Source organism: Mesoplodon densirostris, chromosome 8 (genome assembly GCF_025265405.1).
Source record: "Mesoplodon densirostris isolate mMesDen1 chromosome 8, mMesDen1 primary haplotype, whole genome shotgun sequence".
NCBI lineage: Eukaryota > Metazoa > Chordata > Mammalia > Artiodactyla > Ziphiidae > Mesoplodon > Mesoplodon densirostris.
The window spans coordinates 89,927,140-89,955,117 of NC_082668.1; the positions used below are offsets into that span (position 1 = coordinate 89,927,140).

General features: G+C 39.4%; 1 protein-coding gene across 3 annotated transcripts in view; it reads right to left on the reverse strand.

Annotated features, from left to right (window-relative positions):
- METTL8 (methyltransferase 8, tRNA N3-cytidine) overlaps positions 1–27,978 on the reverse strand; it is a 77,883-nt gene that overhangs the window by 42,381 nt on the left and 7,524 nt on the right. The window contains exon 2 of one of the 3 annotated variants that reach the window (XM_060106429.1): positions 624–778. The exons of the other annotated variants lie outside the window; for them this stretch is intronic. Coding sequence (XP_059962412.1) covers positions 624–766 — 143 coding nt within the window. The 5' untranslated portion in view covers positions 767–778. The remainder of the gene's footprint in view (positions 1–623; positions 779–27,978) is intronic. 3 annotated transcript variants of the gene reach the window in all.

The window sequence follows — 27,978 nt, forward strand, 5'->3', positions numbered from 1 at the left end:
TATATGCCAATTATAACTCAATAAAGCTGAAAAAAAAATCTTCCTGACTATGCCAAAATAGAAGAGATTCTGCATTGTTGGGTTGTTCTTATACAGACCTATGCCTTATAAGAACACTCTGGGCCCTTACAATTTGCTGCCTTGTATTCCTAATTATCAGTTTTTCCTATAAATACCCATCTATCTTCACAAATAGAGGGTGGATTTCCTAAAAGCATGAATTAAGGTCAAACCAATGTGTTCTCCCTGGTGCTCAGTAAGCAGCAGGTACTGAGTACACATTTGCTGATTGATAAGTACTTGTAAAAGAGGCAAGTGGAGGGCTCTACCTAGAAAAGAAGCCCCCTCAGTGATATGCTGCCAAATCAGGATCAGAGGTGAGCAGGGAGGGCCTGCAAGAACCCAAAGCTGAGGAAAGCACTTGGGAAACTTCACTTTTCTAATTCTCTTTGCAAAGAAATTCAGAATTGGCAACATCTAAGTTGGGATCAGTTACCCTTGCTTTTAACTTCAACAACATAAGTGCTCAATTTAAAAAATCCTTTTCTGGCACTAAATGAAAATAATAACACTGGTGATGCTTAATGTACATACATTATATCACACCTAAAAAGATAACTTACCACATGTTGTGTTCAAAAACTTTGGCTGGATCAGTTAAAATCCTTGATCCCAGAGGGGCCACTGGGTGATAACTACTTTGGTATCTGTGAGGCACTTTTCTTATCCTTAGACAAGAAAAATAATTTCTCCAAATCACATTCATCCTAATCAGTACCTGGAAAGTTACAAACAGTTAATTAGTCAATATGGATTAAACAATATATTATTTATCTAAGAGCCAAAAACTGGCCTAAAAGGTTTACAAGCTGAGAAAGGACATGAAAACTAAAAAATTTGAAATGAAAGATGGGCATGGTAGCTTCTTTCCTGAAGTATTTTTCAGGTCAAGAGAAGGGAAAATAATATTTGGAGTGTACAACATTGCCTGGCATCCTTTATAAGTCACAGCCTTGACCAACCTGGCTTTGTTTGGTATTTGCTTATATAATTTTTAGCACATGGCCAAAGCATGTAAGCCCAGAATCTGGATTTTGTATACTAAAATGTTTTTTAAGTGATTTTATTATTTTGTTTTGGGAATTCTACACAAATGTATTTCTAGGGAATATTTGATGACCACTAGACCAAAAACCCAAGTATAGGAGCAGAATAAGAAAACAAATTTTTAAAATCTCATTCCCTGGGCTGGGCTGAATAATATGAATATTGGTAAAATAAATAAGTAAATACTATATTAAGATATGATCCCAACAATTCTTAATTCTAACAACCCTGTATACATACATTTTAAAGAATAATCAGTAATGCATTTGCAAAACACATTTCCCTGTACAAAACGCATGCTTAAATCCCAGCTCAAGAGGAGAATCATCATTTGATTAGCCAAATCTATCTCCATTTCTGGAGAATAACTTAAACATTCAAAGAGTATGTTATTTTAATTATGTACTGGCATATATGTCGGCTTAAAATCTTCATGGAAAAGTATCAAAAATAAGCTCTAAAGAGCTTATTTTTTCCAATAAGAATCCATTGTAATACCGCTTGGCATTTCACCCCCACTCAGTTGTTAATCGCAACATTCAGCCTAACGCTGTAAGCTGTCAGGTAGAAACAGATGCTAAAAGGTGTGTATATATAATATGCATCAGAGACTATCGCAGGTGCTATCAGGCATAAAAATGACATGTATTGTACACCCTTTACCATCTTACTGAAAGCCAATGGGTTTTAAGACTATGAATTCCAAAACAAACTGCAGAATGTCAAAAACATCTCATTGTGCTTTTAAACATAAAATTCAAGATTTTCCTTTCAGGAAAAAAAGGTTTAGTTATACACACCAAAAAGACTGCAATGATTCCATTCAAATGTGACTAACAGTGATGAGAAATGAAACACTCAATAGCTAGTGCAGATCTCCCGTTTCTTATTTGTTTTTCCTTCTCCACTAAATGCAAGCTCTTTGGTGGAGGCAAATGAAATCAAATGCTCTGCCTACCACTACCTTTCCTCTGACGTGCCTTTGTTCTTTTCTCCTGTCACTGTTCCACATAAGACTAACAAAACCCTACCGGCACAATTATTTTTAGAGCTCTCTTTCTGCACTGAACATTATTCATAAAATCTTCCGTATGCTGAAGAGTAGAAATGGATTACACCTAGAAAAAGAGGCAATTCATGCTCAAAAGTATGAAATGATGTAAATGTTTTCCACCCAGGAAAGCCAAATCAAAATGAAATTTCAATCCTTCAGATAATCACGTGATACTTATCTATATCTATCTATATATAGAAGAGGAAGAGAAGGGAAAAAAGGATGTTTCTCTCACTATAAACGACCAAGAACATCTATAGACAGCTGGAGACAAAAAGGCATAACCAGATTGGATATTAGGCAATTAAGGAAAACGTCAGAGAAGTGTGTGCCTTGCAGACTGCTAGCCCATAGAAAAACATGGTATAGCCAGGGTCTAAACATGTGGCAATTTGTCCAGCTTAGGCAGCTTTTTCTAATTAACCACACAAACATCTTTATTTCATTTATGTTTTTATCTACAACAGCCTTGCAATGCTCTTTATCTTTTTTATTATATAAATATATAGTAAACTGTATAATAAATATAATAGAGATACATAATAAAACTACTTAACATAAACGCTTTCTCAACTAAATCGCAAACTTCTAAGGGCAGCACCAAGCTGCTTGTGAATTAATTGTTTGACTGACTACACAAAAATGGTACTTGTCTGACATAAATTTAATTGGAAGGAAGTTACTTCATATTTCCCAAGGTGGCTCCTTAGATCCCTGCAGTGTGGAAGAAGGAAGTGACCGAAGAGTTGACACTGTACAGGCAGCTATCCAGTTATAGTCACTGCAATGATTAATAAATATGTGCTTTATGTTATTACTATCATGTTAGCTTAATGTTTACTAGGTCATGGTTCCATTTTGTGATGAGAAAAAAAGAGAAGGGCAGGGTCAGCTCCCAAAAGAATTCTGGTAGAGAAAATTGGTTTCTGCCACCAGAGAGTCCCACTCTCTTTATGTACCCTCTATTAACTAACTCTCTTTTGGCATACGCTAATTTGTTTTTGTTGGTTTTTTTTCTGGAGTGCAAAGTTTATTTAAAACATCTTTATTGGAGTATAATTGCTTTACAATGGTGTGCTGGTTTCTGCTTTATAACCAAGTGAATCAGCTATACATATACATATATCCCCATATCTCCTCCCTCTTGCGTCTCTCTCCCACCCTCCCTATCCCACCCCTCTAGGTGGTCACAAAGCACTGAGTTGATCTCCCTGTGCTATGCGGCTGCTTCCCACTAGCTATCTATTTTACATTTGGTAGTGTATATATGTCCATGCCACTCTCTCACTTCATCCCAGCTTACCCTTCCCCCTCCCCATGTCCTCAAGTCCATTCTCTGCATCTGCGTCTTTATTCCAGTCCTGCTGCTAGGTTCTTCAGAACCTTTTTTTTTTTTTTTTAAGATTCCATATATTTGTGTTAGCATACGGTATTTGTTTTTCTCTTTCTGACTTACTTCACTCTGTTTGACAGACTCTAGGTCCATCCACCTCACTACAAATAATTCAGTTTCGTTTCTTTTTATGGCTGAGTAATATTCCATTGTATATATGTGCCACATCTTCTTTATCTATTCATCTGTTGATGGACACTTAGGTTGCTTCCATGTCCTGGCTATTGTAAATAGAGCTGCAATGAACATTTTGGTACATGACTCTTTTTGAATTCCTGGTTTTCTCAGGGTATATGCCCAGTAGTGGGATTGCTGGGTCATATGGTAATTCTATTTTTAGTTTTTTAAGGAACCTCCATAGTGGCTGTATCAGTTTACATTCCCACCAACAGCGCAAGAGGGTTCCCTTTTCTCCACACCCTCACCAGCATTTATTGTTTCTAGATTTTTTGATGATGGCCATTCTGACCGGTGTGAGGTGATACCTCACTGTAGTTTTGATTTGCATTTCTCTAATGATTAGTGATGTTGAGCATCCTTTCATGTGTTTGTTGGCAATCTGTATATCTTCTTTGGAGAAATGTCTATTTAGGTCTTTGGCATACCCTAATTTGAATACAAGTTTGACTAAGATATTATTTGCATAATGAAACTGTATGGATAAGTAGTACTTTTATTTGAAATAACACGAAGAAGCATAGCTAAAAATATTCTATTCACCCAAAAGAAGGCAGGAAAGGAAGAAGGAGAAACTAAAGATCAGATGCAACAATTAGAAAACAAATACCAAGGGCTTCCCTGGTGGCGCAGTGGTTGGGAGTCCGCCTGCCGATGCAGGGGACACGGGTTCGTGCCCCTATCCCGGAAGATCCCACATGCCGCGGAGCGGCTGGGCCCGCGAGCCATGGCCGCGGAGCCTGTGTGTCCGGAGCCTGTGCTCCACAACGGGAGAGGCCACAGCAGTGAGAGGCCCGCGTACAGCAAAAAAAAAAAAAAAAAAAAAGGATGGGTATAATTAAACAAAAAAAAGAAAATAACAAGTGTTGGTAAGGATATGGAGAACCTGGAGTCTTTGTGCATTGCTGGTGGGAATGTAAAATGGTACAGCTGCTGTGAAAAATAGTATGGCAATTCCTCAAAATATTAAGCATGGAATTACCATACAATCTAGCAATTTTACTTCTGGATATATACCCAAATGAAGTGAAAGTGGGGGCTCAAAGAGATATTTGCACACCATGTTTATAGCAGCATTATTGACAATATACAAAAGGTGGAAACAATCCAAATGTCCATCAAAGATGAATGGGTAAACAAAATGTGATATACACATAAAATAGAAAATTATTCAGACTTTAAAAATAGGGGAATTTTGGAGCATGCTACAACATGGATAAGCCTTGAAGGCATTATGCCAAGTGAAATAAGCCAATTGCAAAAAGACAAATGTTATATCATTCCTCTTAAATCAAGTTCCTAGAGTGATCGATAAAGTTCATAGAGACAGAAAGTAGAATGGTGTTGTCAGGGGCTGGGGAGAGGAGAAAAAGGGGAGTTAAGTTTTTAATGGGTATGGAGCTTTAGTTGGGAGAAGATGAAAAAGTTCTGGAGATGGCTGGTTGTGATGTTTGCACAACTATGTGAATAAACTTAATGCCACTGAACTCTACACCTAAAAATGGTTAAAATGGTAAATTTTACCACAATAAAAAAACAAACCAAAAAACCTTCCTACAAAGAAAACTGGAGGCCCTGATGACTTCACTAGTGACTATCAAATGTTTAAGGAAGAAATAACACCAATCTTACACAGACTCTTTCAGAAAATAGGGGAGAGAACACTTCTCAATTTCTTTTATGAGGCCAGCATAACGTGGAAAAGTAGTACAATTGTATGAAATAAAGGTCTGAATATTGGCCACATTATTACAATGCAGTTTTCCCACAGACTTAGGGCTTCTCATTATAGTTCCTAGTTATCAGGTGTTTGTCAGGAATAAAACTTGCAGATATCCAAGAGGGAAGCCTGGTAAGAGTTTTCTAGGCATGTCTTGGTGTGCTTTAATTGCTAAGGCAGTTTGAGTTACAACAGTCCAGAGCAGAGAAATACGAAGGCAACAAGAATCTCCACAAATCCTTGTTAGGTGTTTGAGTTTTAATTTACTGTTGGAAGCACCTTAAAAGGTTGGTGGTCCTGATTTCACTTAACTTAGCTCAAACTGATTCTGCCATATCAAATTCTAGTCCGTATAATCAAGTGGTATTTCTTTTACTTACTTGGCCTATAGGTTCTCACTTTCAGCTCACCATCCTACGGTGGTTCCTCCTCTCAAGTCCTATCAAGGTCAAAATGGGGGCTTCCCTGGTGGCGCAGTGGTTGAGGGTCTGCCTGCCGATGCAGGGGACACGGGTTCGTGTCCCAGTCTGGGAAGAATCCCACATGCCGTGGGGCGGCTGGGCCCGTGGGCTATGGCCGCTGAGCCTGCGCGTCTGGAGCCTGTGCTCCGCAGTGGGAGAGGCCAAGGCAGTGAGAGGCCCGCGTACCGCAAAAAAGAAAAAGAAAAAGAAAAAAAAAAGGTCAAAATGAAACAGAATGAAGAAGGAGCATGGCTTTAGGGCCACGGCCCTCTGAGACCTCAACACCAAGACTCAGTCATGAATAGTCAGTTGGCTAAAGCAATCACTGAGGAAGAGATCTAGAAAGGAACTGAAGCTCATATGGGTATCAGAGTGAGAGAACTTCATTATCAACAGCATTTATTATGCTATAACTACATTGGTATGCCATGAAGAGCTGACAGACTTCCTGCCAGCTCTCAGGTGTAGGTAAGTGTGCGCCCATTTTAGAATACAAGGAAACAAACAAATGTATAAAATGACCTGGGTTCCACATATATATCGTATGACAAGCCAAGGAGAAGGTGGTTTTAATACTCACAAGTTTTCTGAGCTTACCACGAACACCATATCATGCTTGTAGCAAAAGCAGTAGCCTTGGTGTAGAAGGATGACTTGTAGGGAAGAGATCTCTGCCCTACCTCCAAATTTTGGCTAAATGCTTTGCTTTCCACTAAAATGTGGCCCTTTTCACAATGACTCACAGTTCTTACCATACTAACAAACTATATCACATTCTTCTGGAATAGGTAAGATGTATATAGGATATTTCATGTTTTCAGTAACTGCAAATGTTATTTTTGTAGAGTAATTGTTTTAAGTACTTCTTAAATAAAAGGGATGATTTTAGTAAAAGGAAATACTGCATGCTATACATTGCAATTTGGAAAAATCTTTGAGGAGGTAAATCGCCAATCCCAATTTATTTTTCACATAAATATTAATTTTAAAAAAGTTAAGTATTTACCATGTTTGAGGCCCTGTTCTAAGCACTTTACATTATTATCTTATTTAACCTCTATTTCCCTACCAAGGGGTCCTATTTTTATACCCATATTGCATAGGAAAACCTCACACAGAATGAAGTAAAGTAACATGCTTAAAGTTACCCAACCAATAACTAATGGGGCTTCAACTTGACCCCAAGCGGTTGAACGGGAGAGCCTATGCTCTACCTTTTTGGGTTTTTTTGTGGTATGCGGGCCTCTCACTGTTGTGGCCTCTCCCATTGTGGAGCACAGGCTCCGGACGCACAGGCTCAGCGGCCATGGCTCACGGGCCTAGCCGCTCCGCGGCATGTGGGATCTTCCCGGACCGGGGCACGAACCCATGTCCCCTGCATCGGTAGGCGGACTCCCAACCACTGCGCCACCAGGGAAGCCCTACCTTTTTTTAAAAACATCTTTGTTATGCACATATATACAATTTGCGCCCTACCTTTGTACATACAAGAAGGATCACAGTATTGACTCCCCAGTCTTTACTGGGGTTGCTAATTTATTGTATTTGATTTAAGGAAGCTCAGAATTTCTTCCCTCCCTTCATCTTTCTCAATTCTGTTTTTTTCTCTTGGGCTTTAATCAAACAGCAAGCAATGCCACTGGGAGACACCAGTCCCCAGATGTAGGGCAGCGCAGTCATTCTCTTTTTCAGTACTCTAATCTCAAGATACAGGCAAAGTGCTCTTGCATAACCTAAATAACATAACATTTTAACACCCTGTTCTTTTCACTGGTCTTTTACTTTTACTCAGTTGAGGAGTAGGGGCAAAGAAGGACTTCTTTCCCTTACTATTTAAGCTTGAGCCTAAGATTGCTTCCTCACATCTCAATACTATTGGAAGGGCACCAAAGAACTAGAGCAAATAGTACTGTTGTTTGTGTGAATCTGTAATGATTATCCTTGGAGCACTTCGCTGGCTCTGAGCTGCCTCCCTAAGAATGATTCCCAGTTGTCTCAGCTCACTGAAATCTCAGAGAAAGAAACTGCCGTTAATCATACACTAAATGCCTGCCCTTTGCTTAAAAGTTAACTTCCCTTGGATGTTTCCTGGGTTCTGAGCATCCTTTAAATGAGTAAATTAGTGAGACATTCATGTTTTTACCTTTGTAACTGTTTAGCTTTCCTTCTCTGGCTGGGAAGCTGGTACCATTCAGAGGAACAAACAACACCTAGATAAAGCTGCACTAACATTACCTGAGAGGCTACCATTAATGAGAGCAAATTAAGGTGCTATTGTTGTACTGTTTTGGATAGTGAAAGCGAAAGGTAAGAAACACTTAAGTATCAACTACAGGCGTGAAAACTGAAGCTTCAATTAACTCTGTCAATTTCAGAGAACTCTGAGGGTGACCATCTGTGAGGCAAAGAGCTCAGGCAACTCTTAGATCTTGTTTTAACCTTTCTTTGGATGAGTATAATTTCAGAGAATAAATAAGGTTATTAGCGAGAACAGAACAACAACAACAATTACAGTAAGTATTCGCAGAGCACTTGGATCACACTATGACGTCAGGCACCCCGCAGCTTCAAAATGGGAATCTCGTGCTGTGTTTGCTCTCTAAGACCGCCCTTAAAGGTGTCACCATGCACTCACACGCACAAGAGGTTACTGGGACTCCCACGTTATATGAAGGATTTCATGTAAATCCATCTCAAAGCTGCATTAAACCCGAATAGCTGAAGGGTATTCTATTCTAATTGCTCTGGAAGTTGTCTCCAAAAACATGCTGGACCAGAATGAAATCTGTTTTAACTCATTCACCTGCCATTTCACATTTGTGCACACTACGGTAACTTCTGGAAGTAGTAATCAGATCTGGTGGGCTGAGAAAAGGTATTAAGTTACATGCATACTTTATGTGTTACCAGTCCTTACAAATTCTAGTAAAAAACTCACATGAATGAAGTTAATGGAGTTCTACACTTAATGAGACTTCTGCTTTCTGATTCATTGCAAATGGCTCTAACCCTAGGTACTCTAGATGGCAGGAGATGCTTGCACCTGTATGCAGGATTTACCCAGTCATGTTCGGACTAATGTATCAATAAGGCTGTCCTGGCACAAAATGGAATATTATAAAGAATTCAAGTCATAAATGAATGTTATATATAAAAACCTTGGGGGGGCTTCCCTGGTGGTGCCGTGGTTAAGCATCTGCCTGCCAATGCAGGGGACACGGGTTTGAGCCCTGGTCCGGGAAGATCCCACAAGCCGTGGAGCAACTAAGCCCGTGCACCACAACTACTGAGCCTGTGCTCTAGAGCCTGTGAGCCACAACTACTGAGCCCGCATGCCACAACTACTGAAGCCTGTGCACCTAGAGCCCATGCTCCGCAACAAGAGAAGCCACCGCAATGAGAAGTCCATGCACCGCAATGAAGAGTAGCCCCCGCTCGCCGCAACTAGAGAAAGCCCGCACGCAGCAACGAAGACCCAATGCAGCCAAAAATAAAAATAATTTTTAAAAAAAACTCGAAATATAACATTAATGAATAAAAGCATCCAAATGAATGTATTTCCATAATTTCAAAAGAATGTGGGATTTAGGTAGAAATTATAGAACTGTGTAAATTCTATTTTAAATTCTATTTTAAAGAACTACAATTAGTTATAACTTGCAAAAAATCAAGGCAAACTGCACCATGGTCTATCAGGTAAAATTCTGTCACATCACAGGAGGTATGACACAGAAAAGGCGCTAGAGAATGGAAAGTAAAATTCACAAGAATGACACAATTTCCACATGAAAACAGACAAGTTGAAAGTTTCCAGGGAGCAATACAGAATGCTAGGAATATAGAGTGGGTGGTCAGAGTATGTTAGATTCCTCATTAGGTACACTTTTGCTTTCTACCAATAACAGATGTTGTTCCCACTGAGATCAAGCCTTTTCTCCTCTTGTCTTACAGAGTCTTCTTGGCCTGGTCTTCTGTCTACCCTCAGGCCTTTTATTCGATAGGAAACAGATTCCTGACCTCCTTGTGTCCTTGTGATTACTTGGAGCTTAATTCCAACATCTTGGTCTTATTGAAAAGATTAGCCTTCCTAAAAATACACCTTCCCATCTTCTCTTGCAGTTGGAGGAGCCATGTGACCATGTGCTAGATGACAGAAGTCTGTTAAAGGGCAAAAGTCTTTGCCTCCATACAGAAGGGAAAGGGGCTGGAGGATGGCTTGCTGACACCCTTACTCTGCCTCTTTCCTGAATAAAGGAAAGTGATGCTGTGTACAGGGGAGGGAAAGGGCCTGGTTCTTGACAGTATCATTGAACAGGTAAACCAATGATAGTTACCACTTTCCTCTGGATTTCCTGCTAGATGAGAAAAATAAATCCTTATATATTTTAGCCACTATTAGGTTTTCTGTAATTTTCACCCAAGGGGATTCTAACATAACATCCATTACTACTGAGTCCTAGGAATCCAGGGACAAATCTATTTGGTTCCTGCCCTCAAGAACCTTATCACCAGGGCTTCCCTGGTGACGCAGTAGTTAAGAATCCACCTGCCAATGTAGGGGACACCTGTTCAAGCGCTGGTCCATGAGGATACCACATACTGTGGAGCAACTAAGCCTGCGAGCCACAACTACTGAAGCCCGCGTGCCTAGAGCCCATGCTCTGCAGTAAGAGAAGCCACCGCAACAAGAAGCCCGTGCACTGCAACGAAGAGTAGCCCCCGCTCACCGCAACTAGAGAAAGCCCACATGCAGCAACAAAGACCCAATGCAGCCAAAAAGAAATAAATTTTAAACAAAAAAAGAACCTTACCACCAAGTGAAGAAGAATGAGATGCAAACAGAGTCCTGAGAAATGTGTAATAGAGGTGGGCATAAAGTGCTATTAAAGTACAGAGGCATGAGTGATTAAGTCTCTCGGTTGTGGCTAGGGAAAGCTTCCTGGTGAAGGCAACATCTGTGCTGGGTCTAGAAGAGTGAGTGGCAATATTCCAAGGAGATAAGGGTAAAAACCAGGGCACCCCAGACAGAGGGACTAGCACAAATAAAGACAAAGAAGTGTGAAAACATATGGTATATTCAGGGAAGCAAAAGTAATTTGAAGAAAGGTGCTAAGTAACTTTGGAAATGAGTAGAGTCTTTAAGACTAAGGGCAGTAAGAATTGTAATAAGCACTGTGCTTTAGTTGATAAAGGGTTAACAATTCTGAAGTCACTATACAAATATACTGGAATTGAACAATTAAGAAGCAGATGGTGGGAATCAGGCTTCTCACCAGGAGTGGAAGGTTATAGATAAGTGAGGGGAGAAGGCTAGAATAATTCATATGGTAATGAATAAGAATTGGAGTCATCAGTATGAACTCATATTTAGCTTAATATAAATACAGATGTTACATACAGAACTAATTATAGATGTGTGTATATACATGGGTTAGCATACACACATATATTTCCTTATTCTGTTAGTTGAGAGGCAAACATACCCCTGTAGCAACAAGCACACCAGGGACCATCTTGGTTTCTAATACCATTCTCTAATAAAAGGAAGCAGGGCTCCTTGGAAAAATAGCTGATGCTAGGATTGGGGCAGGGAATATATAAAAGGAGCCTGCAGCATGGTGCCAGAAAGTAAGGAACTGCTCAAACACAAACAAAAAAACAACCCATAATGAGAAGGATATGTCAAAGGGACACATAAGCCAACTGAAAGCACTCCCAATGGCCAAAGCTGAAATACTGATACTCTGAACCATAAAATAATTTTGGCTTATAACCCAAAATATAAAATAAATATCCATGTGTTCATATTGATAGAAATGGTTGACTGAATAAGTAAATAAATAAATAAATGGGGGAGAAGGGACAAATTTCTCATGCAGAAGACTTCCAAATAATTTATGTAGACACTCCACCCTCAAGGAGGTGGAACATAACTCCTCATTCCTTAGATGTGGGCTGTGCATAGTTACTTCCTTCTAAAGAGTACAGTATGGGATGTGGGGGAGTGACTGCAGTGGAGAAACTTGACAAACACTACCTCAGTCAGGTGATCAAGGTTAACATCAACAATGATAAGTCACGTTGATAGTATATATTCTTTATATGATATGATGAGAATGGCACTTTGCCTCTGTATTCTTCTTCCTCCCCCAAACCCATAACTCCAGTCTAATCATGAGAAGAATATCAGACAAACCCCAGCTGAGAAACATTCTTCAAAATACCTGACCAGTATTCCCCCAAACTGTCAAGGTCATCGAAAACAAGTTAAATCGAGAAACTGTCAGAGCCAATACGAGCCTAAAGAGACACGACAACTAAACGTAGTGTATCTTGGATGGGATCCTGTAACAGAAAAAGGATATTAGGTGAAAAAACTTTTTTTAATCTGAATAAACTATGGACTTTAGTTAACAATAACGTATCAATATTGGTTCATTAATTGTGACAAATATAGATACTAATGTAAGATGTTAATAACAGGGGAATCTGGTATGGAGTATATGGTAACTATACTATTCTCACAATTTCTCTGTAAATCTAAAACTGTTCTAAAATTAAACGTTTATTTTTTAAAAGTAATTTTATATGCTTAGAGCCTACGATGTGAGGGACAGATGGAGGTTGGAGTGGAGAAATGATTATAAGGCCAGAAAATTAGGCAGGGGCCAGATAATGAGGAATCTTTATGTATACCAAATAAAGCAGTTTGAATATTTTCTTATAGACACTGTCAACAACTGATGAGTTCTAAACAGGTAAACAACATGTTCAGATTGTAATTTATAAAGATTGTATTTTATAAAGATTGTTATGATGGTCTTATCCTGCCATCTTATCACTGCGCTCTAAACAAGAGCAGTAAAAATCAAAGCTCTAGGGGCTTCCTTGGTGGCGCAGTGGTTGAGAGTCCGCCTGCTGATGCAGGGGACATGGGTTCGTGCCCCAGTCCGGGAAGGTCCCACATGCCGCGGAGTGGCTAGGCCCATGAGCCATGGCCGCTGAGCCTGCGCGTCCGCAGCCTGTGCTCCGCAACGGGAGAGGCCACAGCAGTGAGAGGCCCGCATACCACAAAAAAAAAAAAAAAAAAATCAAAGCTCTGGGACTGGGGCACCTACAGCTTCTTAAATCTTCACATATGATCCTGGTGCACATCAATGACTGAGAACCACTCCTATACAGAATTGATTAGATGAGGGCTACACTCAAGAAGAATTTGTCACAGATCATGAGAGCCAAAGATAGTGGCATAAGAATCAAAGAAGGGGCAAAGTCAAGACACACTTTAGAAGCTGAACCAATAGATTTTTTGAAATGACTAGCTGTGAAAGCAGGATGAAGTCAAATATGAGCCAAGATCTCTGGCCTGGGTAACTGGGTAGATCATAACACTATTCACGACAGAGTTCAAAAAAGGTGGATAATGGTGGGATGTGGGTAGGGAAGGGAAGAGAATAAGGTTAGTTTGCACATGACGAATTTTAAGGATCCCACAATACATTCAAATGAATATCCTCAAAAGATAGTTGGAAGTTAGTTCAGGTAATTAGTAGGCATTAGAGATATAGATTTCAGAGACAAGTCACTGGTCTACAGGTTGGTGGGTGAAGTCATGATGAATTGATCAAGAAGAAAAGGAGATAGGCAGAACTCAAGGGAATACAATACTTAGAAGTCAGGTAGAGGAAGAGGAACCAGTTTATGTGATCAAATACTAAAAAACATTAAAAAAGGAGAAGCTAAAAATAAATAATTGGTTTTGAAGGCACAGACCAATGATGACCTTTATCAAAGTGATTTGAATCCTGGCTGTGCTGGCAGAATGCAGACTAGGAATAAGTAGGTCATTGGGGTAGGGGAGGTAGTAAATGTAGACGACTCTGATAGGCAGTGGCGAAGAAAAAACAGAACCTGGGCCTTATCTTAAGGGATTCCCTAGGTCAAAGAAAATATTTGTTTAGATGCAAAGAATCCTAAGTATCTTTGTAGGATGAGAGAAAACCCAGTGTCAGAAACAAAATAGACTGAAGATAGTGGAAAGAGATGGATTGTTGACAAACAAGTTTCCAGAAGTGGGAGGTAGGGAGGGGGAATAAGTACACAGAAAACATGTTATCCATGTAAGGCATCAAGAACAATCTCGTCCTCTGATGAGTGAGAACAGGTGTGTTTGTAGTGGAAGGGAAGATTGTTAAGAGAGCCCTTTCCCAATGCTCTCTTCTTTGTGAAGTAAGAGGCTGCAAGGTAGGGAATTTGAGAAAAGAAGGAACAGGAAAAAAAAAATGAGAAAGGAAACTAACAACATTTGAGTAAACTAATGTCAACAACATAATTGGCCCACATCAAGTTGCAACTCAAATTAGTGATCATTTATTAGCTGCCCCCTGAGTACTCACTCCCCACTACCAATAGCTCATGGACTTGGGATCTATGAGTTTGCAGAGAAGCCACAGTGGACCTGGCTGAAGCCAGAGATGGACTGCATAACCTACACTGAGCCAATCAGTACATTCCAAATCTGTGGGCATCGTGACTGGTTCAGAGGTGAGCATCAGACTAAAGCTGGCCAACAGAGTGCATCTCTTAGGTCTAGTGCTAGAGATTTTGGGACAAAGATGATTTCTCATACCTGTTACACATGAAAGAGGAAGCATGAAGCCCTGGAGCTACTGAAAGCTGTATTAGTCAGCTCAGGCTGCCTTAACAAAATACCACAGCCTGGGTGGCTTAAACAGTAGAAATTTATTTTCTCACAGTTCTGGAAGCTAGAAGTCCAAGATCAAGGTGGCATCAGGGTTGGTTTCTGGTGAGGTTCTTGCTACTTTCTTGCTGTGTCCTCACATGGTCTTCCATCTTGCATGCTTGTGGAGAGAGAGATCTCGGGTATCTCTTTCTCTTCTTATGAGGACACAGTTCTATTGGATTAGGGCTCCACCCTTATCACCTCACTTAACTTTTATTTCCTTCACAAAGCCTTATCCAAATATAGTCACATGGTGGGGTGGGGCTTCAACATACGAATTTGGGGGAAGGGGACACAATTCAGTCCAGGACAAAAGCTATCTTGAAGCTACCTGGCCTAAGGGTGATGGCACTATACACATTTAGGATGAAGCCAACTCTGAAGAAGGAAAATTGGGAAAATAAAAAGAAGTTAGGTCCCACTGTTAATTAGTTAGATTAAGTTTCATTTGAAGCCAGTCCCATCTGGCTTTTTCAGTTATTGAGCCAATATATTCCCTTAATTGTTTAAGCCAGTCTGAGTTTTCTGTTATCTCCAACCCAAAGTAACCTAAATAATATAGCAGTTATGTGATTTCCTCTACCACCGGGCAGTCTGAGGGGAAAACATGTGGTTTTACCTAGATAAGGCCTGTCTAGGCTTGTAGTACAGAAAGTAATGGTGATTTAGGATGTGGAATTGAGGGAGAATATAACAAATGACCATAAAAGCCCAAAATGACTAGAAATTTAAAAATAAAGAGGAGAGGAGAAGGAGGGATTGGGGAAGGTTGGTGGACTTGATGTGGTTGAAGCCTGGGTTTAACAGAAACAAGGGGAAGGAAAGACAGAAGGTACTGGTTACTAATTAGGCCTTCTGAGTTTAACCTATGTCACCTAGTAACAAAAACAGTAATGCTGTAACAAGAAGAAGGAAATCCTATCTGAATGAGAGATGCTTACAGTGTGGGAGAACCACAAGGCCATGAACACCTAGGAAAAAGAAACTTTTTAGCTTGGACAAAAAGCTGAAATATGGACCCCCAACTACCACCTCATTTTAATCTTCAGCAGGTCATTATTATTTTATTTTATATATATATTTTTTGCGGTATGTGGGCCTCTCACTGTTGTGGCCTCTCCCGTTGCGGAGCACAGGCTCCGGACGCGCAGGCTCAGCGGCCATGGCTCACGGGCCCAGCCGCTCCGCAGCATGTGGGATCTTCCCGGACCGGGGCACGAACCCGTGTCCCCTGCATCGGCAGGCAGACTCTCAACCACTGCGCCACCAGGGAAGCCCCCAGCAGGTCATTATAATAAATCTCCATCCTTTGCTCCTCAGGAACAATCCCCCACTGGACACATCTAAGATCCTATGACAACTTTTTAAATTGTATATTTATTATGATAATCTAAAAAATAAAATCAGTAGGAGCAAATGTATAACTGCTACTTGATTTCAGTGCCTATATGTGCATTTATGATCTTGTTGCAACAAGCAGCACAGATATAAGATAGAAATGATGCATCTGAGTATTCAGCAAACTGTAAAAAGATTCTGCAGTATTCTGAGTTGAGAAAGTGGTGAGGGAATTGAGAAGACACATAGCACACACAGTACAGATGGGATGAAGTCCAAAGAACCTGTGTGGTGGTGGTCAGTACCTTGTTTATAATGAGAGCTGCAATTTAGTTTTGGTAAAATATCAGCAGTCACGTTATAATGTTGTTAATTTGAATTTTATTGGCTTTGTGGTTGTATTTGTGCTTATTTTGATTTTATAGTTGAATAATAGCTCTATGTACAAGGAGCGTATAACCAGATTTGTGTTAATAATATAGTAAAATATCAACTCAGGGGTCTGAGAATTTTTTTCCTTTAAATGAAGGTTTATATATTTTTCAACATTGAGAAATACAGTATTAGAAGATTCTGTTCCAGAGAATTCTTCTCCCACTCTTCCTTAACAGCAGAAATACCCCAAGTAGGGCAGAATCACTTCAATTCTCCTTGGAAAACAATTTCAGGTGAAGAGGCAAAGGGTTTGGATTAAGTGGAATCCAGGATCTGCCACTTACTACCATATAACCTCTAACATGATACTTAACTTTGTTAACCTCAATTTCCTCAATAAAATGTGACTAATAAGATTATTGCAAAATATGGGAGGGTTATAGAAGGTGATCTATCTAGCATAATGTAGCATAGTGCTAGCTAGGTGCATGGTAAGTGCTCAATAAACTTTAGTTGATATTACTGTTGTTACCGTTAGTCTGGCTCTCCTTACAATTTCCCTAGGGCTTCATTAATACCACAGGATCAAGCTTCCTACTTGATCTGCTATGCTTATTATTCAGCCCTAAAGTAGTCCCAACTTCCCAAGAAAGTGAAAGACTAATTTACCAATGAAGTGGGGTGGTATAGTAGAAAGTGCTGAACTGAGAACAGGATAAGCCTCAAGTTTAAGTCATAGTACAGCAGCCAATCCATTAATCATGATTTTTGGGAAAGTCACTTACTTTGCCTAAGGCTCATTTCTTAAATGGAGATAATTCCTAAGTCACAAAGTTTTTACAAAGAACATTATAAACGACATAGTGTTTCACAAATGTAAAGTCAAACTATTATTCAGTGAATTCCAGAAACATTTCTAAAAGACACCCCTTAAAGCTTGAAAAGGAAAAAAAAATCACAAATAATTAGGAACCCCATTCCCACTTCCCTCTATTGAGCAATCAGGTATTGAGGTGGCCCATTAGGACAAGAAGGCAAAGTGAAAGTAACAATCAAGCCTTTTGCTTACCATAACAGTGTAAACAAGAGGCAAAAAGAGGCAACGGCTCCCCAGTGTTCCATTTTCCCCTGTGGAATGACACCAGGCAAGGATAGAGTGGATGCAACAAAGATGGGGGAAACTGTCTCACTACCCCAGACCCCTGAAAAAGAGGCTAATGCCTTTTTGTGGGTGCACGGACCGGCGCAGCGTGGGGGGTTTAGGAAGAAGGGAAGAGCTAAGAGAGGAATGGTACTGAGCCAAAGTGGAGAAAGGGTCTCCGCAGAGGACCCCAATAAGGAGTCCTCTGAATGCAGGCATCTGGTCTAGGAATTGTCTAATGAAAAAACTAGCAGTGGAACACTCTTCCCAGGGGATTTTGGGCAAGAGCAAGTTTTATAGTACATTAGAAGAGGCAATGTGGAAACACAGCATGATTGCCTAGGAGGTCAGGGATTTCCTTATAAGGCTAGCAGGTCCTGTTTTCTAGGGTAAGGTGAGCTAGCTAAAAATAGGTTGGAGGACTGCGATTGTAGTATGTTAGGTTTCCTTGACCGGTGTTTCCCATAAGGGCAGGCTGACTAAGGTTTAGAACTGTGACCTTGACTAGGCCACTGGCGTGACACCCATTTTGTGGGTCACTTTATCAGAATGTAGATATACATAAAAGCATGGCCACACAGAGTGGGGAGAGGCAGGGCGGGGGGTGGGTGGGGGAAGGCTTGACTGGAATCCCTACAGAAAACTGCAGTGCACTGGCTGTATACCAATTCTGGTGTGCGGATGGCAGCTTCTCCCGATGAGGCCTTGCAGGAAAAGTCTTAATTGCTAACTGCCAGGCCTGAAAGATCACAGATACAATTCTGACCTAGAGTCAGACTCCTCACCCAAAGAAAAAAAAAAAAACACAAGCACTCTTTACTTAACATATAATAAACTTATTCAGAAATTACATAAACTAAAATATCAATACATTTAAGAATGATTAAAACAAATAGCCCGTGAATAGTAATGCCACAGCAAGTTGCTTGAGAATAATTGAGAATGTTAATTATAGTCTTAACTTCCAAGGACCACAATATGTAGAGAAACCATGGCAATCTTCAATCTATAAAAGGTCTTATTTCTAAGACCATTTGTAAGTCAGCTGTTAAGTGCTCAGAACCACATTTTCCACAGGAGCATTTTAATTGGTGATTAAGATACCAGGCTAGACTACACATGCTTTCAAAATCCATAATGTGGATGAAAAGAAATTTGTTTGTTTATTTTAGATGATTTTAGAAAACTGGCAAATTCCATTTTCCCAAACAGCTGAAACACTGCCAATCCATAATGCCTGGGGCAACTGGAATTTTATTTAATACAAAAAACAATCTGATTACATGATTCTTTTAAAACAACAATAGCAAACACAAAAACCTGTTGGCCATCTCTTTGCCACCTGATAACATAAGGTGTGCCTATAAAGTTATGTTGTTTAACTAAAAATTACAACTTTACATCAAAATAAGTGTTGTCCTTTCAAATAAATCACCTTAAGAGATTACTATTTATTCCAATAACAGTAAAACATCTTTGAAAACATTATTTTCAGATAATGTCCTCATAGCAAGCCAACTGATTCTTTTTCATATCCTCAGTGGTGGCAATTTTTTTGCTTTAGGATATATACCTTTTGTTGCTTTTAGAGTAAGTTGTTCTCGTTGCCATAAATGTACAGATTCCCAACAAAACCAGCTTGGAAGGATCATATTCATTAAGATATAGCTTCTGGTATGTTCTGTTTCCTTAAACAGTCTCAAACAGTCATACCTCATAAATCAAGTGCACATAGTACACACTATACTGCCACAAATGATAGTATCCTTTGTGCTTATTCTGTTTTGAGAAGCTAAAACCATCTGGAAATATGAGCTAGATTTTTTAAAGTTTTTTTTTTAATATTGATAACAAAAATAGAAAATATACAGGGGGAAAGAGCCCTCTTACAATTACAACAAAAAAATTATATGGAATACCTAGGAATAAATTTAGCCAGAAATGTACAGGACTGATATGAAGAAAGCTATACAACTCTACAGAGGAGCATGGAAGATAATTTAATAAATAGGAAGACAGTACATGGGTTTCTGGAGCTGAAGATTCAATATTGTAAAAAAAAAGTAGGGCTTCCCTGGTGGCGCAGTGGTTGAGAGTCCGCCTGCCGATGCAGGGGATATGGGTTCGTGCCCTGGTCCGGGAGGATCCCACATGCCGCGGAGTGGCTGGGCCTGTGAGCCATGGCCACTGAGCCTGTGCGTCCGGAGCCTGTGCCTCGCAACGGGAGAGGCCACAACAGTGAGAGGCCTGCGTACCGCAAAAAAAAACCCCAAAAAACAAAAAACCCCAAAAAAACAACAAACAAAAAAATGTAAATTCTCGCCAAAATTAAAGTAATTCCAATCAAAGTTCCAAAAATGTTTTTGGGGAACTTGAACAAATAATTTTAAAGTTCATCTGGAAGAATAAACATGCAGAAAGTACCAAGAAAATACTGCAGGGGAAATGAGTGCTGTTGATTGTGGTGTGGTAGGGTTAAGGAGGGTTGGGGTAGTCCTTGCCCTTCCATATATTACAATACTCTAGAAAGCAAATATATCCTGGCCATGTCTATAGTGCCAGGATATACAGTCAAAGCACTAGAACAGAATAGAAAGTCCAGAAGCTAGTCAAATTATATATAAGAATTCCATTTGTAATAAAGCTAGTATTTCAAATCAGTAGGTTAAGACTGGCCTATTCAAAGAAGCATATTAAGAAAAGGGGTTACCTATTCAGAAAAAATAAAGTTATATCCCTACTCTATCTAACACCAAATAAATTCCAGATGAGTTAAAGTTTTTAATGTAAAAATACTTTTTATAGGCTTAGAAAAAATATAGGTGAATACTTACTAAAAAGTGGGGTAGAAAAGACTCTTTTAAACATTATACCAAATCCATAAAGTATAAAAGAAAAAAGAAAAAGACTAATTGATTGCTATAGGAATGTACAGGATGATATACTATAAAAGACACTCATGGAAATAAATGCAAAATATTACAATGTGTTAATATGATTAATATATAAAGAATGTTTAGAAAATAATTAGAAATGACCTCAGTAGAAAATGTGCTAATACCATCAATAAGCATTCACAAAAGAAACGCAAATGGCCACTAAACACTTAAAAATGTTCATCACACTAATAATAAATAACTTTTGGGGATGCTTCTGACTGCAAGTAACAGAAGACACTATTCAAACTGGTTCAAATAAATAGAGCATGTTATCTCTCAGAACTAAGTCCAGAGGTTGGGCAAGTTCCAGCTATGGTTTCAGTTCTATAATGTCATCAAGGACCCAGGTTCATGTCATTTCTCCATCTTGCTCTAAATAGCATCACCTTCATTCTAAGGCTGGTTCGCTTTGTTAATTACAAAACAGCTTCAGCAGTTCCAGGCATCACACTGGTATGGCAATATCCAGAGCAGGAAAAGGATTTCTTTCTTATGTCTCTTTTTAGTGATGAGGAAACTTTTTCACAAGTTCTTCAGCAGACTTGCTCTCAGATTTCACTGGCCAGAACTGGGTCACAAACTATTCCTAAACCAGTCTCTGATAAGAGAATGAGTTCCTATGATTACCTTAGACCTTTTAAGGTTCTCAAAGTGTGGTCTACAGATCCCTAGGGGCCCCCAAGACACTTTTAGTGGGTCTGCAAAAGGTCAGAATTATTTTCATAATACTATCAACATGTTATTTGCCTTTTTTACTGTGGTGACATTTGCACTGATGGTGTACAGGCAATGGTGGATAAAATTGCTGGGACCTTGGTCTGAATCAAGGCAGTGGCACCAAACTATACTAGAGGTCATGCCTTCTTTACCAACCATGCATTTGAAGAAAAAAAAGAAAAAAAACAGTTTCACTTAAGTATATCCTTGATGAAGCAATGAAGATTGTTTTCATGCAACCCCATTTTTACTTTGGCATTTTCTCAAAAACAAAGTAAGCCTGTCAAGAAAACAACTGACAGCATTTCTTGCCATTGATAAAATTCAAGCTTTCAAGCAAAAATTAGAATTTTGGAAACCCTGTGTCCACCACTGTGAACTTAACAGCTTGCTGACACTTAAACACTGTTCTGATGAGAACAAAGTATTTTTGATATTGTATAATGAAATGTGTCAACATTTGGAAGACCTGCACAACTCAGTGAACCAATATTTTCCAGATGGCCAACATATGATATCACAAAATCATGCATGGGTAAAAGATCCACTCAAAGTGCAAGACAGACCAATGGATTTTAATGTAACAGAGTAGAAAAAGTTCACAGGTATGATTTCAAATATTATATTGCAATTAACCTTTAAGAAACTACCACATGGACTTCCTTGGTGGTACAGTGGTTAAGAATCCGCCGGCCCATGCAGGCAGACACGGGTTCGAGCCCTGGTCCGGGAAGATCCCACATGCTGCAGAGCAACTAAGCCTGTGTGCCACAACTACTGAAGCCCGTGCACCTAGAGCCCGTGAGCCACGACAGGAGAAGCCACCACAGTGAGAAGCCCCAGATCACTGCAGCTAGAGGAAGCTCGTGCGCAGCAACAAAGACGCAATGCAACCAAAAATAAATAAATTAATTAATTTAAAACAGAAGCTACCACTTACTGGGATTTAATGTAGTATTAAAGGAGATTCTTCACACCCATCTGAATAGACTTTTAAAGTACTCTGCCCCTTTCTAACTACTTATATATCTGTGTGAGATCAGATTTTCTTCATATATATCAACCGGAACAACACATCATAATAGACAGTGCAAAAGCAAATGTAAGAATCTAGCCATCTTCTTTTAGGCCATACATTAAGGAGATATGCAAAAATGTAAAACCATGCTACTCTTCTAATTTTTTTCTTTTGGAAAATACTTTTAATAAAAAGGGTATTCATACTAATATGCAATACGTTTATTATTGTTTTAAAAGGGCTTAAATAAATATTTAAATTTTTTCTTAGGTTTAATTTCTAATACAGCAAATAATGATAACTATGATCCACATAAACAAAAGCTCTTGGGGGGCCTCTATAATTTTTCAGAGTGTCAAGTCTCAAAAAACTTGAGAACTGCTGCCATAGATAAACTTTCTGGGGTGACATGGAGAGTGGAAAGTCCACCAATTAAAAAAAAAAATTGGTGCAATGGGTTACTCACCATCATTTTGGCAAAGGTGAAATGTTGTGATCAGTGGTGTGCAAGAACAAGCCTCCTCACACATTGCCAGGGAGATTGTACCAAGAGACCTTTCCTGAGGGAACTTTGGCAGTACACATGAACATTTTTAAAGAAGAAATCTGATGAAAAATTCCATTTCTAGAAATATATCCTAAGAATACAATCAGAAGAATATATTAAGGATTTGTCACAGCATTATACTGAAAAACTGCAGACAATCCAAATATTCATCTTTAGAGGACTGATTAAATTACTGTACACCTATATAAAGGAAAATTATGTAGTTACTTAAAATGTTGCTAAAAACCTAAAGTTGTTGATATGGAAAGAAGTCCATGATTTATTAGGTAGAGTAAAAAAGGTACAAAAGAGTACCTATGGTATGATCTCATTTTAAAAAATTAATACACATACCAACACCTATGTGTATTCATAGAGAAGGTCTGGAAGAGTTTATGGTAGTTCCCTTTAACTGAAAGGCTCAAGGAGATCCTTATATTTTCTTCTTAATGTGTCTCAAAATGTTTTTTTCGAGAAAACTCAAATTACTTTTATAATCAGAAAATATAAAAATATTTTAAGAAACAGTAACTATATACATTCTATATACTATCCACACTTGGGAAGGAAGGGGGAAAAAACGATGATACGGGCAGTAGTGATAGTAACACTAAAAGGTTACAAAATTTTCTGATGGTCACCCATTTCCATGGAGGAAAAGATGCCATGGAGTTTGTAAGAGTTTGGTTAGTGGGACCCAGACAGAATGCTGTAGTTGGCTGGATTCAGGACCCAAATACCTTAGGGTCAAAGAAGTCCAGGGAAAGGCTACTTTCAAAAGACACCAATTTGTTAGACCAGGTGAGGCAGACAATTGCACATGCTGAGAAGGTGGGGTAAAAAACCCGGAAAGAGAAAGAAATTGGAAAAAGCAAAGGGTAGCAGGAGAAGGCGGAAAACAGACAAATAAACCCACATTAGAATATCAAATTCCAGTTATCCAGAAACTTCTGATTCACCAACTAGGGAGGTGCTTCCTACTCTGCTGTGTGACATTATGGCTGCCGTCTCTTTCCATTCGGTAACTGTGTTTCCGATGTGCTAGAACCTTTTCATTTATAGTACTTGTTCATCATCAGGCAGCACACACAGATGGCACCAGTCAGGTCTGCCCAGCCGAGCTGCTGGGAAAGCTTGTGCACCCTCTGCTGGTCAGCTCCACACCAGGACAAGAGGTTCTGTGTCTGTAGGAGACAACTTCTAAATGACAGGAATACACTTTTGTGCTCTCTATACAGCCAATTTCAGTGAAGAGTTTGAAAAATATTTCCTGAAACTGCCGCCTCAAAGAGACAATTCCAGATTAAAACAATGCCTTCCTTTGGTACACCAAAGAAAAACATCATAAAAACTAAAGTCCTATGAGAAAATATACCATCTAAAGCATCTTAAATTTGAATGACTTCAGTTTATTACATAGTAAGTAAGTAAAGGTGTGCAGATGACTGCAACACTTAATATGACTATAAAGCTCCATAAGAATTTTACTCTGGTTGAAAACCTGAGATTATCATAACAAATAATACTTGTATAGGTTTTACAACTTACAAAGAGCTCTCACATTCATTTTCACACCTAATCCTTACAACAATTCTATAAGCAAGGGAGGAAGGCAGGACAAGCACTTCTCTTATCACCATTTTACAGATGGGAGCTGAGGCTCAAAGGGGTTAATGAGTGGCCTTGATCACACAGCTACAAGAACCCACACTCCAAGCAGGTCTCCTGACTCCAAATTCTACGTTCTTCTCAGAGCTCTATTCTACCTGAGCTACTGATCTATAAGGGGTTTTCTGAAGAGTTGGTATGTATTCTAGGCAGAGAAGTAAAAGGCCTAAAACATATGTTTCTATAATACATTCATTCCATTTTGTTTCAAATATCACCAAAATTTTAGGTGCTGAACCCTAAATCTGAGGGGTTTGCACTGCAAAAAAAAAAAAAAAAGAACATCAGTTTAACAAGGGAAGTGCATATTTTAATAAGGAATCTACTGAAAACCAAAGTTAACTTAAGAATCTCTATGTTGGCATGTCTAGGCCCATAAAAAGTATCCTATCAGGTTTCATGGCTTCTGCATTCACTCAGTCAATATATGTATGTAGCAGGAAACTGGGGTTGGGAATCCTCAAGTTCTGGTCCTACTTTCTCTTGAATGTTTACCATCTTGATGATTTTTCCCTTATAAGCAAAACATTATGAATACTGTTTTGTCAGAGTGCCAAGCTAAAACTCAGTATGCTGAAGGAGAGTAATTGAAATTCAGCTATAATCACAGAGATCCCCAAAGCTAAAGAGCAAAGCAAAGTAGTAATAATAGACTCAAACAGTTATATAGTGCTGGCTATGTGCCAGGCATTACTCTAAGTGCTTTACATATATTAAGTCATTTAGTCCTTCCAAGAACCCATTTAACAGATAAGTAAATTGAGGCACATAGAGGTTAAGTAATTCTAGTTAGGGTAACCAGGTTCACACACTAATAAGTAGTAAGGCTGAGATCTAAACCCAGGCACGCTGGTACCTGAGTTCATCTTCTTAACCACTAAAGCTATGCTGCCTCTATTCAGTGGTATCTACCATATTCCTGTAGCTTTTTTTTTTTATTTTTTGCTATACGCGGGCCTCTCGCTGTTGTGGCCTCTCCCGTTGCGGAGTACAGGCTCCGGACGCGCAGGCTCAGCGGCCATGGCTCACGGGCCCAGCCGCTCCACGGCATGTGGGATCTTCCTGGACCGGGGCACGAACCCGTGTCCCCTGCATCGGCAGGCGGACTCTCAACCACTGCGCCACCAGGGAAGCCCCCTGTAGCATTTTTAAAGTAAACTTTTAATTTTAGAACAGTTTTAGATTTACAGAAAAGTTGCAGATAGTACAAAGAATTCCCATATATCTGACATAGTTTCCTCATTATTAAAATCTTACATTAGTATAGTGTATTTGTTACAATTCATAAGCTAATATTAACACATTATTATAAACTTAAGTCCATACTTTATTCAGATTTCCTTCATTTTTCCCTAATGTCCTTTCTCTCTTCCAGGATTCCTTCCAGGACACCACATTACATTTCGCCATCAAGTCTCCTTAGGCTCCTCTTTGGCTCTAACAGTTTCTAAAACTTTCTTTGTTTTTGAAGACCTTGACAGTTTTGAGGAGTACTGATCAGTTATCTTTAGAATGACTCTCAGTAAATATTCATCAGATGTTTTTCTCAGGATTAAACTGGGGTTATGGGCTTTAGGGAGGAAAACCACAGAGGGAAAGTGCCATTCTTATCACATCACATCAAGGGTACATGATATGAACATGACTCACCACTGTTGATGTTAACCTTGATAAATCGGCTGAGGTAGTGACTGACAGGTTTCTACTGTAAAGTTACCAACCCCCCTCTTTTCCATACCATATGCTTTGGCAGGAAGTCACTATGCACAGCCAACACTTAAGGAGCGGGGAGTTATGCTCCACCTTTTTAAGGGTGAAATGTCTACATAAATTATTTGGAATGTTTCTGTAAGGAAGATTTGTTTTTTCTCCCCCATTTATTTGTTCAATCACTTGTTTATATCAGTACAGACTCATAGATATTTATTTTAAACTTTGGGTTATAACCCAATACTACTTTATTTTGTTGTTCAAACTATTCCTGCTTTGCCCTTTAAGAGCTCTTTCTGTTGGCTCCTATATCCTTTTGACACATTCCCATCACTGTGTTTTTGAGCACTTCTTTACTTTCTGGCACTACAAGATGTTGCAGACTCTTGTATATTCCTTGACCCAGTCCTAGAATCAGCCATTTCCTCTAAAGAGTGTTGGGACTTCCCTGGTGGCGCAGTGGTTAAGAATCCTCCTGCCAGTGCAGTGGACATGGGTTCAGTCCCTGGTCTGGGAAGATCCCACACGCCACGGGGCAACTAAACCTGTGTGCCACAACTACTGAGCCTGTGCTCTAGAGCCTGTGAGCCACAACCACTGAGCCTGCATGCTATAACTACGGAAGCCTGCACACCTAGAGCCCGTGCTCTGCAACAAAGAGAAGCCACCGCAATGAGAAGCCCGTGCACCACAACGAAGAGTAGCCCCCGCTCACGGCAACTAGAGAAAGCCCGTGCGCAGCAATGAAGACCCAACGCAGCCAAAAATAAATAAAATAAAATAAAATAATTTATTAAATAAATAAATAGAGTGTTTGTTCCTTTTATTGGAGAATGGTCTGGGCGCTGGGTGTGCTCTTTGCTACTACGCTGTCCTTGCTTCTAGGCCCTCTCAACTGACAAAGCAAGGAAACATATGTGTGTATACTAAACCATGTATATCCACATATCTTTAGCTATAAATGTTTCATATGTATCCATCTGTATCTATAGTAAGCTAACTAGAGTTTATAGTAATGTCTCCAACTCTAATCCATTACCACATGGATCATTCTAGCCTTCCCCACTTGGTTGTCTATAACCTCCCACTCCAACAGTAAGAAACCTGGTTGCCATCATCCACCATGCAGCTATTAATTGTTTAATTCCAGTACTCATGTGTAGTAGTTTCAGAATTATTCACCCATACCTCGGTGGGAAACTTTTATCAACTAGAGGACAGCGCTTATGTATATAGTTCCTACTGCTTTTAGTCTTACAGTCTCATTTTCAAAGTTACTTAGGTCAGCACCTTTTCTCTTGCCCCCTTCAGTGAGGGCACCGCATACATTTGTAATACAGTTATATTCTTTTGTCACCGTCTGCATTATATCCTGGAACCCCCTCTTCCCCTTCTTTTTTAAATTTTGCATACATTAAGTTTTACTCTTTGTGCTGTAAAGCTATATGGGTTTTAATAAATGCATATTCTGGGACTTTCCTGGCACTCCAATGGTTAAGACTCCACGCTTCCAATGCAGGGGGCACGGGTTCAATCCCTGGTTGGGGAACTAAGATCATGCATGCCGTGCATGGCACTACAGGAAAAGAAAGAAAAAAGAAAGAAAGAAAGAAAGAAATGCACAGTGTTATGAATCCATCACAGTATCATATGAAATTTCTCCACCCTAAAAAAAACCAAAGCTCTGTGCTACTTAATCAACCCTCTCTCCTCCCCAAAACTCTCTACAACAGTGTGTTCATGTTTATAAATTCATGTGATTCACTTCAATCCTGTTTCCACTTAGCAGATGATTGAAGGAAACAGAGTAAGTGGCTTAGTCAAAATTTCACTATGTGATGCTGATGGTGCTACAACTTGTGCCTTGTGA